The 14,460-nt window shown below is 50.8% G+C and overlaps 1 protein-coding gene across 1 annotated transcript in view; it reads right to left on the reverse strand.

Annotated features, from left to right (window-relative positions):
- The window catches only part of Zfyve28 (zinc finger FYVE-type containing 28), a 52,399-nt gene extending 38,822 nt beyond the window's left edge, over nt 1–13,577 (reverse strand). The window contains exons 1-5 of the mRNA XM_059275708.1: nt 13,443–13,577; nt 6,307–6,444; nt 4,354–4,556; nt 3,326–3,415; nt 2,188–2,277 (exon numbers count right to left, since the gene is read on the reverse strand). Of these exons, the coding sequence (XP_059131691.1) occupies nt 2,188–2,277; nt 3,326–3,415; nt 4,354–4,556; nt 6,307–6,414 (491 nt within the window). The 5' untranslated portion in view covers nt 6,415–6,444; nt 13,443–13,577. The remainder of the gene's footprint in view (nt 1–2,187; nt 2,278–3,325; nt 3,416–4,353; nt 4,557–6,306; nt 6,445–13,442) is intronic.
- Nucleotides 13,578–14,460: the final 883 nt, after the last annotated feature.

Raw genomic sequence — 14,460 nt, forward strand, 5'->3', positions numbered from 1 at the left:
AGTCTGAGTATGGTGGGGTATGCCTGTGATTCAGTACTAATGGGGTAGAGGTTAGAGGACCAGAAGTTCAGGGTCATCATTCACTACATAATGAGTTCAAGAATAGCCAGGGCTATATGAAACTGTCTTAACCCCTTCCCCCAGTCAACAAACAACAAGAAAGAAAACAGATTCCAGAGTTAAATCTGGAAGCAGCGAGGGCAGGGGCTGTCTGACACTTCTGTTTATTTTAAAACTAGTCTGCTGCCTAAGATAGACTTCAGAATAAGTTTTCCCCCAACCCCACCTGCACTCAGTCAGGAGAGCAGTAGCAGAGCAGGGAGGAAATGGATAGCCCGAAAAGGCAGCTGGTTCTGCAGAGCCTCCCAGGGAAGCCAGCCCTTAGATACCATCAGTGTATTCTCCTGGGTTGTGGGTAAGCGCTGGGTACTGTACTTCACAGCACTTACAAGGAAGGGTCTGCTAAAAAGAGGGACAGGCCGGTCGGGCGGCCCGGTGCACGCCTTTAATCCCAGCACTCGGGAGGCAGAGCCAGGCAGATCTCTGTGAGTTCGAGGCCAGCCTGGTCTACAGAGCAAGATCCAGGACAGGCACCCAAACTACACAGAGCAACCCTGCCTGGAAAAACAAAACAAAAAGAGGGGCAGGGTTTTCTGTGTTACAGTATCCATTCTCAGAGATGCGTGCCCACTGAGATAAGGGTCAGTGCCTGTTCTTAAAGACTCAGACCCACACTGGTCAGCACAAACAAGATCTAGAGTCCAAAAGTTTTCTGTTTTATTTTTCAGACATTGACAAAAGAGGTAAGGACCAAATAAGTGGGTCATTTCCTCTTAATGAACCACAGGGACACCTGTGAGCCAGAGCAGGTCCTCCTAGGAAGGGCCACTCCAGCCCACTTTATGTGGGCTACCAGGGATTTCCAGTCCCCTAGCTCAACATCCTCAGAAAGCATGACGCTCCCAGATTCTGCTGATGAAGGGCATTTTAAAGGGGGCATCCCTGGAGTGTGATGTGATCCTTCGGGTATGCTGAAGAGAAGGAAGAGAACTCTTTAAGGAAAGGGGGAGCATATGCAGAAGGGGGCCAGAGATGCTGGGCCATTAGAGGGTTCTGGAAACATCCGACAGTGCTCAACGTTAGCCTGAAGACATCTAAGACACACAAGCCGGAAGCCTGGCAAGGAGTGTCTGGTTTGCCACCGGCCCCCTGCTTTGCAGCTCCCAACGCCTGCCACAGCACTTGCCTGTGCAGTGGCCCAGAACACTGGCTGTCCTGAAGCACCATTCCACCACTGTGTTCCCACTTCCCTGGGAAAGCATCTTCAGGTTCCTCTAGGTTCCCTGAGGTCCCGCTGTGAAACCAACCTCTCCATGGCCTAGACCTGGACCCATCCTGGCCTCTGGGCCCTCTTCTTCTCCCTACAGGACTCCCCATCCCCACTCTCCCAGCTATGCTCCTGCAGGCCACCTCAAAGACTGCAAACCCGGCCAGCCTCCACCAAGCTCCCCAACCCCATGGACACCCACCCAACAGAAAGATGGAGCACAGGGGTGGAACAAAGCTCCATCAGCTGTGGCCCCAGACACTCAGAATGTCCAGCAAGTGACTGAGCATATCATCTTTGAGTTATGTAAGGCCCCAAATCCTGCATGCTATCTTGACACCTTGAACCCCACAAGACTCCAAAGGCTGACCTGTGAGTTCCTTGTTCTCCCCAAATCTGTTCTACCATTCTAGTGGGAAAGGGTCTCCACTAGGGCTCCTATTTAGCCAGCTAGGCCACAGCTCACCTGAACCTAATGGGCTCCATGTGCCTGCAGGCCAGAAACTACTCACTTAAACCAACCTTATTCTCCTTTGGGAACCGGGGCCCCTCATCTTCCTGTCACCACAGAGCCTGCCTCCCACAGCCCTGCATGGTTACTCTGTACCAAAGAGACCCTGCATGGTGTATGAGTCCACCTCACCTCTCCAGCACCAGGTGGCAGGGCTCACCATCTCACGGTCTGTAATAGGAGCTCCCATCGCCCCCAACAGGGGAAGCAGGAAGTTCTCTCAATACTTGGCTCCTCATCTGCTGAGGGAGAACAGGAGACTGGACTGGGGACTGCTAGGGGTTGACCAGAGCAGAGTCTTCAGGCTGTGAGGACCATTACCAGGACCCAGGAAGCAGAGGGCACTCACCACACAATGGCCAGCCGAGGAATGGTGAACATGAGGGCAGGTTCGTAGTCATCAATCATGTCCTGGGTCAGATACCCGAAATCCAAGGCTCTGGCAGAGGGAGAGGGGAGTGAGGGGGTATCTGTAGCTAGACTCCAAGTGTTAGGAGCAGAGCACCCACCTTCTCTAGTATTCCCAGGGGACAGGCAGGTGAGGAGGGTGGCCTGTATCACATCAGTCACACATGGAAGACAAGGCCGTGCTTTGCTTGGAAAGCCCCAGGAGAGTGGCCAAAGCTCAGTCTTTTTCCTGCCTGTCCCACCTATGTCCCGAAAAGAATGGAAGGGCAGGCGGTGGGTGACATGTGTGAAGATACCTGTCATTCTGTCAGTGTCTGTCATTACCAGCGCTTTGCCTAAGCGTGAAGCCAAGACCATTCAAGGGCCAAGCGCAAACGTGTGGCAAAAATATTCCCCAATCTGGCACTCCTAGGGAATCTAGGTTAGCTCCCTTCCCCCACTGTAAGCAGGTGGCTTTCCCAACATAACACCCCGTAAGCAGGTGCTGCACCATCAGGACTTCAAAGCAAAATGTATTTTCTGTCACCCTGTTTTCTGGCAATTTGAAACACTTCTGAAAGCATAAACGGTGAATGATCTGCCTTTTAAAAATAACGACTCGTGGTGTGATTTAGTCAGTTTCAAAACTAGCACCCCTGTCAACACTCTGCGGTGAATCTTGGCCCCAGACTCTATCTGGAGAATCTGACTTTGAATGGCCAAACAAGGCCTGATGGAAGCAGCAATGATCTACCCATGGTGACCGGGGCTGAGCCCTCAGGGGCCCACAGAGACTCTGAGGTGAGCAGCAGAGGCAGAGAGGTGAGTGAGGCAGGGGGACGAGGGAATTAGGGGATGTGTGTGTGGTGGGGGTCTAGACAGCAGCTGCCTATTAAGGGAGAGAATTCTCTGTCTGCTACATGACTCCACCAATGGCACCCGCCCTTTGGGCCCAGAGCAGAGGGAACCTGGGGTGCAAGTGAGTGAGGGCTCTGCCCTCCGTGTACCAGTAGAGCATGATGGGTAAAGAAAGCAGCCAGCTGCTGTCTTCCCACCTGGGTGTCCCCGACAAGATGCCACCCTGAACAGCCTGCCCTCACCTCTCCACTGTCTCGCAGAACAGCACGATGACCTCCTGCTGCACATAGTACTCTCTGGGGGACTTCACAGGCACCATGGCTGAGACATAACTGCAACACAGAGGCTGTCAGACCTGTGTTCCCCAGCTCCCCAGGCCTCCCCAAACAAGAATGTTAAATCAAAACCACAGCCCTTGATCTACCGCTACCCCATGCTGTTGGTTTCGTAAATACACAGCTCCCAGCTTTACAGGGATAATTTAAGTCAGAGCTCCTGCTAACCCAGGCGTTATGTGACCCTTCTTCAGACCCCCAGTCCTGTTCCAGCTCAGCCTTGACTGCCATGAAACCACCCCATGTGAGGAAGCAATACATTAGTATATATAAATCCATGAATAAGTAGCAGGCACCTGGGACCCCCCCCCTCCCCCAACAGAGTGCAAAGTCAGGCCCTATGTATCTCAGCTGCCCAGGAGTGGTCCCAGATGTACACAGGACCCAAAGGATACTTGCTGAGCAGCTGGGGAATATTTATCTACCTGATCCTAGGTAAGAACATTTTCATGCCTCCTAAACTACCAACTTTATATTTTTTTTTCTTGCTACGAGACACAAGAAAATAATACTCAATTGTCTGCACTCTGACTTCCGAGAGAATACCTCCTTCTAGAGGCCAATCATGATATCCTACCATCAATCTTTATTAACAGAGGCCACTGAAGGCATGGATTTCCTGTCTGCAAGCATCACGAAGTTGGTGCACAGAGCACAGTAGGCCTCTCCCTTAGGCCTCTCCTCAGACCTGTCCCCCAGGGGTTGTGACTACCAAAGCCCTGCTGGAGTGCATGACCTCTGCTTTCCTTCTTATCTCAAAGGCTCCCTCACCCCCACCCACAAAGCTCCCCAAGGGCTAGCCACCCAACTCCTCCCTCATCATTGTCTACATGGAAACATCAAGATGTGCCCCCAAAGAGCTAGCACCTCAAATTCATGAGCAAAAGCCCTGATTCCAAATGTCTAAAGCACCTCCATAGGGCCCTCAAGGTCACCTGAGCTCGAACTCAGCAAATAGAACATCAAAATGCCTCAGTGCCTCCCGCATCTTCTCTGTGTAGGTGTTGAGGTCTCGTAGTGCCTGGTCACGGAGAGTGCCCCGAACATCCTCCAGGCTGCGAGTCAGCTCCTTGGCCAGGGGCCGCATAGCCATGCTCTCGAGCTCACGATTCATGATGATGGAGCCAGCTGCCAGGCACTGTGGGCAGGAGAATATGCTTAAGAGTGGCCTGTAGCTCTTAGAAGTTGCATGTCCTCAGGGAACCTGACCCTGTGCATCTCAAGGCCTCAGTGCCCAGCGTAAGACTCAATGCAGGGGAAACCAATGATGTGACTCTTATTGCCTCCTGGTCCAGGGTGACCGTTGGGAGCCAAGAGCATCTAGAGGCCACACTCAGGGTTGTGTCCTGGAACAAGACAGCAGCAAGGGTCCAGCCACCCTGCAGGCCATTAACTTTATGGGAAGTTGCAGATGCCTGATGCACACAGACATTTACATTTTTGGTTTTTTTTTTTTTTTTTTTTTTTTTTTTTTTGGAGACAGGGTTTCTCTGTGTAGCTTTGCACCTTTCCTGGATCTCGCTCTGTAGACCAGGCTGGCCTCGAACTCACAGAGATTCGCCTGCCTCTGCCTCCAAGTGCTGGGATTAAAGGCATGCGCCACCACCACCCGGCTGCACATATACATCTAATACAAAAAGGAACATGATCTCCTCTAATATCCATAATCATCCACTAAAAAAGCACCCCACTTCTGGTTGGTGAAGAGGCCTCCATGCACCCTCAACCCCCTATATCTATGAGAGACCCAGGCTGTGCTTAGAAACATAGGAAGTTTGCCTATTACTCTCAAGGTCGGGACCAAGGAGTACACACAGCCCCCAGTAGGCTTCTTCTGGTAGAGACGCTCAGTCTACTAGCTGGCTCTCACCAGTTTGGGGCAGAACCAAGTCACCAGCCAATCCATCAGCATTAATCAGGACAAGAAGCAATTTCCTGTCAGCTGAGGGAAGTGATCACTGATTTCCCAGGTCTGTCCTGAAGGGGAGCATTGAACTGTAGGCTTCAAGCCTCAACAGCACTCCCAGTACACACACATCAGCCAAACTAATGGAGCGAGACCTGTCCCCTTCCACATCTCCTCACAGGAGCCTCTGCCCTGGGCCGCACTATACAGAGTGAATACCAAAGCTAGGAGGGGACAACCTGCTGTGACTACCAGACCAACGGGAACCTCAGGGAGGACCCAGCCAGATGGTTCAGAAAAGAGGCGTGGAGTAGGATGGGTGGATGGAAAGATGAGAGAAGATGGAACATGAGGCAGGTAAGATCCACAGTTCCATGGGGAGGGGTGTTAGGGACAGCACAGAGGGATGACAAATGACAGGCTGCAGTCATAGCCCTGGATCCCCAGTGTTTTCAGAACATGGACAAGGGAGATAAGCTTGGTTTCAACTTTTTTGAGAGGTACAGGAAGTCCCCAGACTGAGGAACAGTGGTCCTACTACCCCACTGGGGAAGGCACCATCCTCATGTCTTACTGAAAGATAAGCTATAGGGAGATGTGGAGTGAGTTTCTCTGAAGAGTGCCCCCTTACGTTGCCACTGCGGTAGGTGGGTGAGAACCATGCTCACACTGGTATCTGAGGTGCAGTGACAGGGTCCTGGATGCCTGGGGAATCTAAGAAACTCCTAACAACCAATCACACGAGAACCCTCATCTGCACCAGCAGTGTTGGAGAGTGCAGGGTCATGGCTCTCCCTGATGTTCCAAGGGGCTGGTGGCCAAGGAAGTTCAGGCCACACCTTCTGTAAACAAAGGGTAGATAGAACCCCTGGAGAACACCGGGCATCTGTGTCTGCAGGTGTCTGTGGGCGGATTCACAGGGTGTGAATCTGGAAAAGGGTGTTCAACGTGAGGACAGGGAATCCCAGCAGCTGCCCACTACCTCAGCCCCGAACCACAACTGGCCAGCCAAGTTGTCATGCCGGATCTCCTCAGGAAACTTGACGCAGAAATCCCGAGGGGCACGGTCCTGAGGGATGCACTCCTCCATGATCTGATTAATGATGTTTAACACATTGTCCTGAAACAGAAAGAAAGACTGCTCACCGGAACTACAGAAGTGATCGGCAGCACATCCTGCCTCACCACAGCAGGCTCAGAGGGAAATGCCTACAACCATTCCCTCCTGGGACAATACCAATGTGTGTCCCCTAGTGGCCTGTTGCTGGAACACAGTCCTGTGACTTGACTGAGAAGTAGATTTCACATCGCTTTTTGTAACAACTGAACCGTCTTCATAGAAAGAGGACAACAATTTCCCTCCTGCCTGCCCCTGCATGTCATGGCTCCCCCAGGTGCCTCTGCACACTCATCCACGTTCTCTTGGACACTAGGTCAGTGGAGTTCTATGAAAACTTGTCTCTGGGGACTGGGGAGACAGTTCAGCAGATACATTGCTTGCTGTGCAAATATAAGGCCCTGAGTTTGGATCCCCAGCACCTACTCTTAAGAAAAGGACACAGTAGCACATCTGTGACCTCAGCACTGGGGGAGGGGTGGAGACAGGAAGCCCCTGGGGACTTGCTGGCTCCAGTTTCAGTGAGAGACCTTACCTCAAAAAATAAGGTGGAGCCGGGCGGTGGTGGCGCACGCCTTTAGTCCCAGCACTCGGGGGGCAGAGCCAGGCGGATCTCTGTGAGTTCGAGGCCAGCCTGGACTACCAAGTGAGTCCCAGGAAAGGCGCAAAGCTACACAGAGAAACCCTGTCTCGAAAAACCAAAAAAAAATAAAAATAAAAAAAAAATAAGGTGGAGAGCAACTGGGTACTGCTGGCCTTCAGACCTGCCCACACAGGTACCACATGTACACACAGGCACACGCGCACACACACACACACACATGACTTTCACTGTCCGTTTCTGATTCATTATAATTCACATTACAAGCCTAGGCTGTCCTTGGTGTATCTGCTTACTTCCAGGCAGTGACGTTGCCGAGGGCCACTATGTGAAACCAGCCCTTTCACTGTGTGAAAATCTCCCCAGGGTCGGGATGGATGTCAGTTTCTACAACAGAGTTAACATCCCATGTATGAGTAAAAGGGTCCCTCAGCCCCAGTGATGACCAGCTGTAGACCCTTGTCCTGTCTGAACCTCAGTTTTCTCACAGGATCAGGGGCACAAAAAATCTTCGGACCAGGTAAGGAAAGTCTGTTGGGTGAGCTCTTTCAGACCCTGCTCCTTCACCAAGCAGTAACCCTCCTACCTGCTCTGGGGCCAGAAAAAGACATCACAGTACCTGTCTGTCAATACAAAGGCAGTTCCAACTCCACCCCATGGCTGTGTAACCTACGGCATGGCACCTGGCTTTTCTGATCCTCAGCAACAAAATGGAGACCTCAGTTCCATGGCAGCTTGGAGTCTGCATATGTTACAGTTTGTAAAACTTGGGGCCTTCCATAGACAGTTGCTTCTTTGTTTTGTTTGACACAATGTCTCATTTTGTAGTCTGGGCTGGCCAGGAACTTGCAAAAATCTTCCTATCTATGCCTCCTGCGTGTAACACTATATCGTGAGTGTGTGTGTGTGTGTGTGTGTGTGTGTGTGTGTGTGTGTGTGTGTGTGTTCCCACCTATCCACACACGCAGAGGCCAGAGGAGGATGTTGGGTGTCCCGCTCTATCGTTCTCTAATTTATTCTCTTGAAAGAGAGTCTCTCACTGAACCTGAAGCTAGGCTGACCACCTAGCAAGTCCTGGAGGGCCTCTCTATTCTTCCACCCACACCCCACACCCTGCCTACAGCACTGGTGTTCCAACATGTGTACAGCTCATCCATTTTTTTATGTGACTACTGGGGATTTGAACACAGATCTTCATATTTGTATAGCAAACACTCTCACCTACTAAGCCATCTCCCCAGCCATTGACTGGAAATTCCGAGCCCAGCCAAAATGGAGTTGCTAGAACCAAATTTGCTCCACACCAAATAGCAGAGGAAACCATGGCTCTCAGGGACGGATGAGGATGGGCAGTGACCCTGAGACAGACGATAACAAGGCATGCCCTATACAGCACAGGGAGATAGCAGCCAGTGGGACCAAGGCAGCTGGAATCTCAAGGGCAGAACAGCAGAGAAAAGAGACACATAAAGAGAGGAATGCTGACGGGAGGTACCCCACAGGGGTTCAGCACCCACCTAACAACACAAGCTTGTGAGCAGTGAGCTCTCACTGTGCTGGCGCAGATCTCTGACATCTCAGAGCAACAGGGAGCACCCCATGTCTTACCACGGTGAAGAGAGGTGGACCCGGACTAACACAGCTCTGATGGGCCTAACAGCTTTAAAAACAAGACACACCTTCTGAGTAGCTAAGTGTGAAGGGTTGAATGTGAGAGATCTCCCACTGGGTTCCCAGCCCGTAGAGCTATTTGGGGAAGCTGTGCAAATCAAGGAGCAGAGCCTCACCAGAGGAGTAAGTCATTAGGGAGAGGTGTATTCTCTCTCCACACACACACACAAACACACGTGCACGTTCGTTAACGATGACGTGTGTTAAAAGGTAAAGAGTCAGCCGGGTGGTGGTGGCGCACGCCTTTAGTCCCAGCACTCGGGAGGCAGAGCCAGGCGAATCTCTGTGAGTTCGAGGCCAGCCTGGGCTACCAAGTGAGTCCCAGGAAAGGCGCAAAGCTACACAGAGAAACCCTGTCTCGAAAAACCAAAAAAAAAAAAAAAAAAAAAAAAAAAAAGGTAAAGAGTCCCATGAAAGAGAAAATCAACAAAGCCAAACGCAGTTCAGTTGAGATGATAAATAAAACTGACAAAGCTCTACTAACACACTCAGGAGGAGGAGACACAGCGTACAGGAGAGAAGACATCGCTACACAGCCTACAGACACTAACACGAGTACACAATTTATGCTGACATGGAGAAGAAATTCCTTCTTTTATTATTTTTACTTATTTATTTTACATACCAACCACAGTTTCTCTCCCTCCTCCCGATACAGAAACGGTGAGAAACCCGAGTGTATGTACGGGCACAGTATTCAAACTTTGAGCAGTTTGACACAGTTTTCCATCATTTGTGATGCCCTGATTATTATCAGAAAGTGAATAAACAGATAAGACAGATCATTAAAGAAGAAAACAGCAGACATGGTGGTGCACAACTATACCTATGGGGCTGAGACAAGAGGATTATGAGTTCAAGCCCAACCTGACTAAGCAAGACTCCATCACAGGCGGGCGGTGGTGGCGCTCGCCTTTAATCCCAGCACTTGGGAGGCAGAGGCAGGCAGATCTCTGTGAGTTCAAGGCCAGCCTGGTCTACAGAGTGAGATCCAGGAAAGGCACCAAAACTACACAGAGAAACCCTGTCTCGGAAAAAAGACTCCATTGCAAAAACCACATGAAGAGGAAGAAAGGAAAGGAAAAGAAAGAGGTAAGGAGGGGCAGAAGGAAGAAGAGGAAAAGGCAGCATTTTAGGTCAGTCACTCGGCACTCTTTCAATGATAAACTGAATGCTCCCTACGGGCTAGGTACTGGGGTGAACTAGTGGATGTTATAGACAGAGTTCTGCCCTCACAGCACCTGCCTGCAGCTGATGCTGGGCAATGGCAAGAATAATAACGGAAACAGTCAGTATTTACTGTGTAAAAGTATTCAGTATCATTTAACATAATAAGAAACTTGATTATCCCAATAGTCACAAAGAAAGTATTTGACAAAACTCTAACATCCATTCCTGATAAGAGCCCTCAGCAAGCTATAAACAGAGCCAACTTCCTTGGCATGATAAAGGGGGTCTGAAGAAATCCTACAGTTCACATGCTTGATGATAAAGGACTGACCACTGTCTCTCCCAAGGTAAGAACAAGTCTGTTCATCACGTATGCCGAGCACTGGACTGGAACTCCAGGAGAGTCTCAGGGAACAGGGCACAGCATACAACACCAAATGAAGGCAGCTAATGAAGAGAGAAGTAGAAAGCTGGGGCTGAAGAGATGGCTCAGGAGTTAAGAATACATGCTGCTCTTACAGAGAAACCGAGTTCTCTGCACCCTCACGAGGCCGCTCACAGTTGCCTGTAGCTCCAGCTCCAGGGGGATCTGCCACCTTCTTCTGGGCTGCACAGGCACCTGTACTCCTTTGCACATACCCACACACAGTTACACATGCATACACATCATCTAATAAAAATAAATCTTTTTGAAAAAGAAGCACAAAACTTTTTTTTGCAGAAAACATTTATACAATATCTAGTAGACTCTAAAAGAACAATGTCAAAAGTAGTAAGTGAATTAGAAAATGATCCATGAAATGCATCTGGGAACCAGGCACAGTCCAGCTACTTGCTGAGGCAGAAATATCTCTTCATCTCAAGAGTTCAAGGCCAGCTTAAGCAACATAGAGAGACTCTCCCCCCAGCTCAAAAATGTAATGTGTGTGTGTGTGTGTGTGTGTGTGTGTGTGTGTGTATTCTTCTTTCAGTTTCTTGATATACAATTCCTAAAACCCTTGTAGTCTTTGCCTGTTAATGAGATGGCAGGTAGCCAGGCTCTGAGTAGCTTCAAGATGGGACTAGCCACGAGCACAGGCCTAGATTTTCAACTTTATCCTCAAACTCTGAGGGGAGAAGGCATCAACCACAGCTGTGCATGAAACCTCCATAAAACCAAAGGACAGATGGGGTTCAGAGGGCTTCTGGGTTGGCAAGCTCACTGGCAGTCTAGGATGGTAGCACGGTAGCCTTTTTCAACTCCACAGAGACAGGAGTGCCCTGCTCAGACCATGTCCAGATATTACCCTGAGCACTCTTCACACGTTACACCTGCCTCCTTTATCATGCCAGTGTTTTTTGTTTTCAATTTTTATTTCATGTGCATTGGTGTTTTTGCCTGCACGTATGTCTGTATGTATAAGGGTGTCAGGTCCCCCTGGAACTGGAGTTACGACAGTTGTAAGCTGCCATGTGAGTGCTGGGAATTGAACCTGGGTCCTCTGGAAAAGCAGTCTGCGCTCTTAACCACTGCGCCATCTGCTCCTTTATCATCAACATCACAGGTAAAGGCAGCACTCACCTGAATTCTGACACCGTCTTCAGGAAGCATTAGAACCACTGAGCTGAGCACACCCATCTGGTAGGGCAGAATCCTGTTTCTACTGTCAGAAGTAGTGAGGGACCTTGTAAGAATGGAGGGCAGAGAGTGGGAAGAACAGCGCAGTGGGACCTGCATTCCCTCGGGGTGACCTCAGGTCACAAGATCGGCTTATAGAAGTCCATTATCTTCCTACAGAGCAGCACACGAAGCACTCAGACTAAACTCGATAAAACAGTGCCAGTTGGAACACCATGAAGAAACATGGAATTCTGGGTTCACGGGCAGAACTTGCATGAGGTGCCGAGGATGGGAACTGGAGTCCCCAGCTGCAATGCTGGCTGGGCCTCAGGCAGCTAACAGGTCAAAGTGGGGCTGGGAAGCACTGCGGTACGTGTCTGGATTGGGGCAGGGGAGAAACTGAGTCAACACAGATAGCATGGCCACAGAGCGGTCAAGAAGAGGAGAGAGCTGAATTTTAGACCTAAGAGGCTAAGGAGGAAGGAGAAATGACAGTATGGGCATGAGGTGAGACAAAAAACAGGGTCCTGTGAGCCAAGTAACAAAGAAAAGTGCTGAGAGATGTACACAATCTCTGGTCCCCATGCTTCCCTCCCAGACCCCAAGACAAGGAAGAAGGTGTGTCCTTAAGACACAGCCTGGACTAAAGTGTTTTCCACAGACCCTTCTCACAGTATGACTCACTGTGATAAGCCCTGACCCTTGACCTAAGAAGGGACCACCAGCTTGTCATCCCTTTCCCCAACCTACCTAAAATAATACTTTGTCACTGACATCAAGACACACCTAGCTCAGAGCGAGACATTAAGGTGGCCACAGCCATCTCCCAAAGTGACCACACCTGTCCCCCTTCCAAACAGACAGGAGCAGCGGGGAGGAGCCTTCAGCCCCTCTGATGTCTCTCCTGTGGAGCTTCTCACCTTTGCAGGTGGCTCCCTAGTGACTGTTGCTCTCTCAGGAGCTGTTTCTAGCAGGAGCTCCTGGAAGCAGAGAGGCTGGCCCTGAAGGAGCCTAGGGCATCTATTGGAACACCCAAACAGACACATGGTGGGTGCAGGCTGTGTTGAACAGCTCAGAGCCACAGGGTCCAAAGATCATGACGCAGACAGGGCCCTTACACTGGAGCTCCGTGGGAAGAGGGCCACAGACAAGAACATGAGGAGGGAATGACCGCCTGGAGGCAGCCTGGAGTGTGATCACCTTGGCTACCTTGTGGAGGCCACATGCAGAAAGGCCCTGAGGTCCATAGTGACAGTAAAGGGTTGGCTCTCTGTCCAGTGAGCATGCACCAGCCCCACCTCCCAGAACAGAGGACCCAGCAAGAATGTGTAGGCAAAACACACAAAGAAGGTTCCTGAACTTTTCAAAAGACTGTGCTTGTCACTTGACGAAACTTTGCCCCTGCTGGAAACGCCTCGTGAACATTTGCTGCACTGGAAGAAAATGCTGCTGGCAAGGTATTTTTAGTAGCAGCTTCCAGGGCTGTCTCTGAATTATGCAGCAAAAGCTCACAGCACCGTGAGTCAGCAGCCGAGTGCAGTCACGTCCCCCACTACCTCTGCACACATTCCCCAGAGCAGCCAAACCAAGGACCTCCCTTCCCAAGCCAGCTGCTCCCTACCTCACTCTGGCCCTCGGCAGCTGCTCTTCCAAAGTGTCCTGTACAGTTAACACTTGCAACCTAGCCCCCGCATCATCCTGCCCAAGAGTACACTCCTCTTGGGTCTAGTTCCTTCACTATCTCCAGGGCCCTGATCACATCCCTAGAGTGTGATCAGGTGGCAAAGACACACGCTTACCAAGGACCGGTCACAGCATCCATCCTTGGTTACACTTACCCACGCAAGACTCCCACCCCAAGACCCCCCAGGATAAAGACGCACACCCCAGTGCCCCCACCTGCCCCAAGACCCCCCAGGATAAAGACGCATGCCCCAGTACCCCCACCTGCCCGCTCACCTGGCAGGAGCGAAACTGGCTGACAAGCAGTGTGCACCGCTGGGGCTCCTTCCGCCCATCCAGGCTGTCCAGCTCCGCAGCCACCTGGTTCAGCTCCTCATCAGCGTAGTAGAACTGGGCCAGCAGCTGTGGGTCCGACCTCTGCAGGAGAGAGAGGTGCCCGGAGCATGAGGAAGTGGTAACTGCTGAAGGAGACACAGTTCCTGGTAACCTTGTTCCTACAGGGCAGGATGCCATTGGGATGACCCCCAGGGCCGAGTCCCTAATCTGAACTCTTCCATCCCAAGCAGTGGCCAGCTCATCAAATTTCTATGTAAGAACCTTTAGGACTACAGCCAGAGCAAAAGCCAGGCCACTGGGGCTGTGCCCACTTAGCTCACCCTCCACCCTCCACGAAAGATTCTCATTAGAATCCCAGATGAGAGGAAGAGATAGGCCCAGGGCCCCGGGGTGACAGAAAACATCTCAGGAGAAAAACATTATATAAGTCAGGCCTGGTGCACACACCTGCTATCCCAGCACTAGGGAGGCTGAGGCAGGAGGATTGTGTATTTGATATGAGCCTGAATTATGTAATGAGACTTTGTACAGAACTTTTTTTTTTTTTTTTTTTTTTTTGGTTTTTCGAGACAGGGTTTCTCTGTAGCTTTGGAGCCTGTCCTGGACTAGCTCTGTAGACCAGGCTGGCCTCGAACTCACAGAGATCCGCCTGGCTCTGCCTCCTGAGTGCTGGGATTAAACGCGTGTGCCACCACCGCCCGGCTCACTTAACAGAACTTAAATCACTAAACAGAAATGACGAAGACAGACACTGAAGGAAGTGGCCCAGAATAAGACAATAATAAATGAGACTGACTGGCAGAGCTTGTGGTCGGTCCTCCGTTCTCTGCCCTCTCAGCCCCATTTCTGTAACACCGGGGAACAGTAGTTTCCTCTGCTGAGGCCTCCTTTCCACTGAACTCACGGGTGTTCTGGTCTTGCACCAGCTGAACTTGAAGTAGAACCCAGGCTCCCTGTC

Source organism: Peromyscus eremicus, chromosome 10, assembly GCF_949786415.1.
Source record: "Peromyscus eremicus chromosome 10, PerEre_H2_v1, whole genome shotgun sequence".
In the NCBI taxonomy this organism is placed as follows: domain Eukaryota; kingdom Metazoa; phylum Chordata; class Mammalia; order Rodentia; family Cricetidae; genus Peromyscus; species Peromyscus eremicus.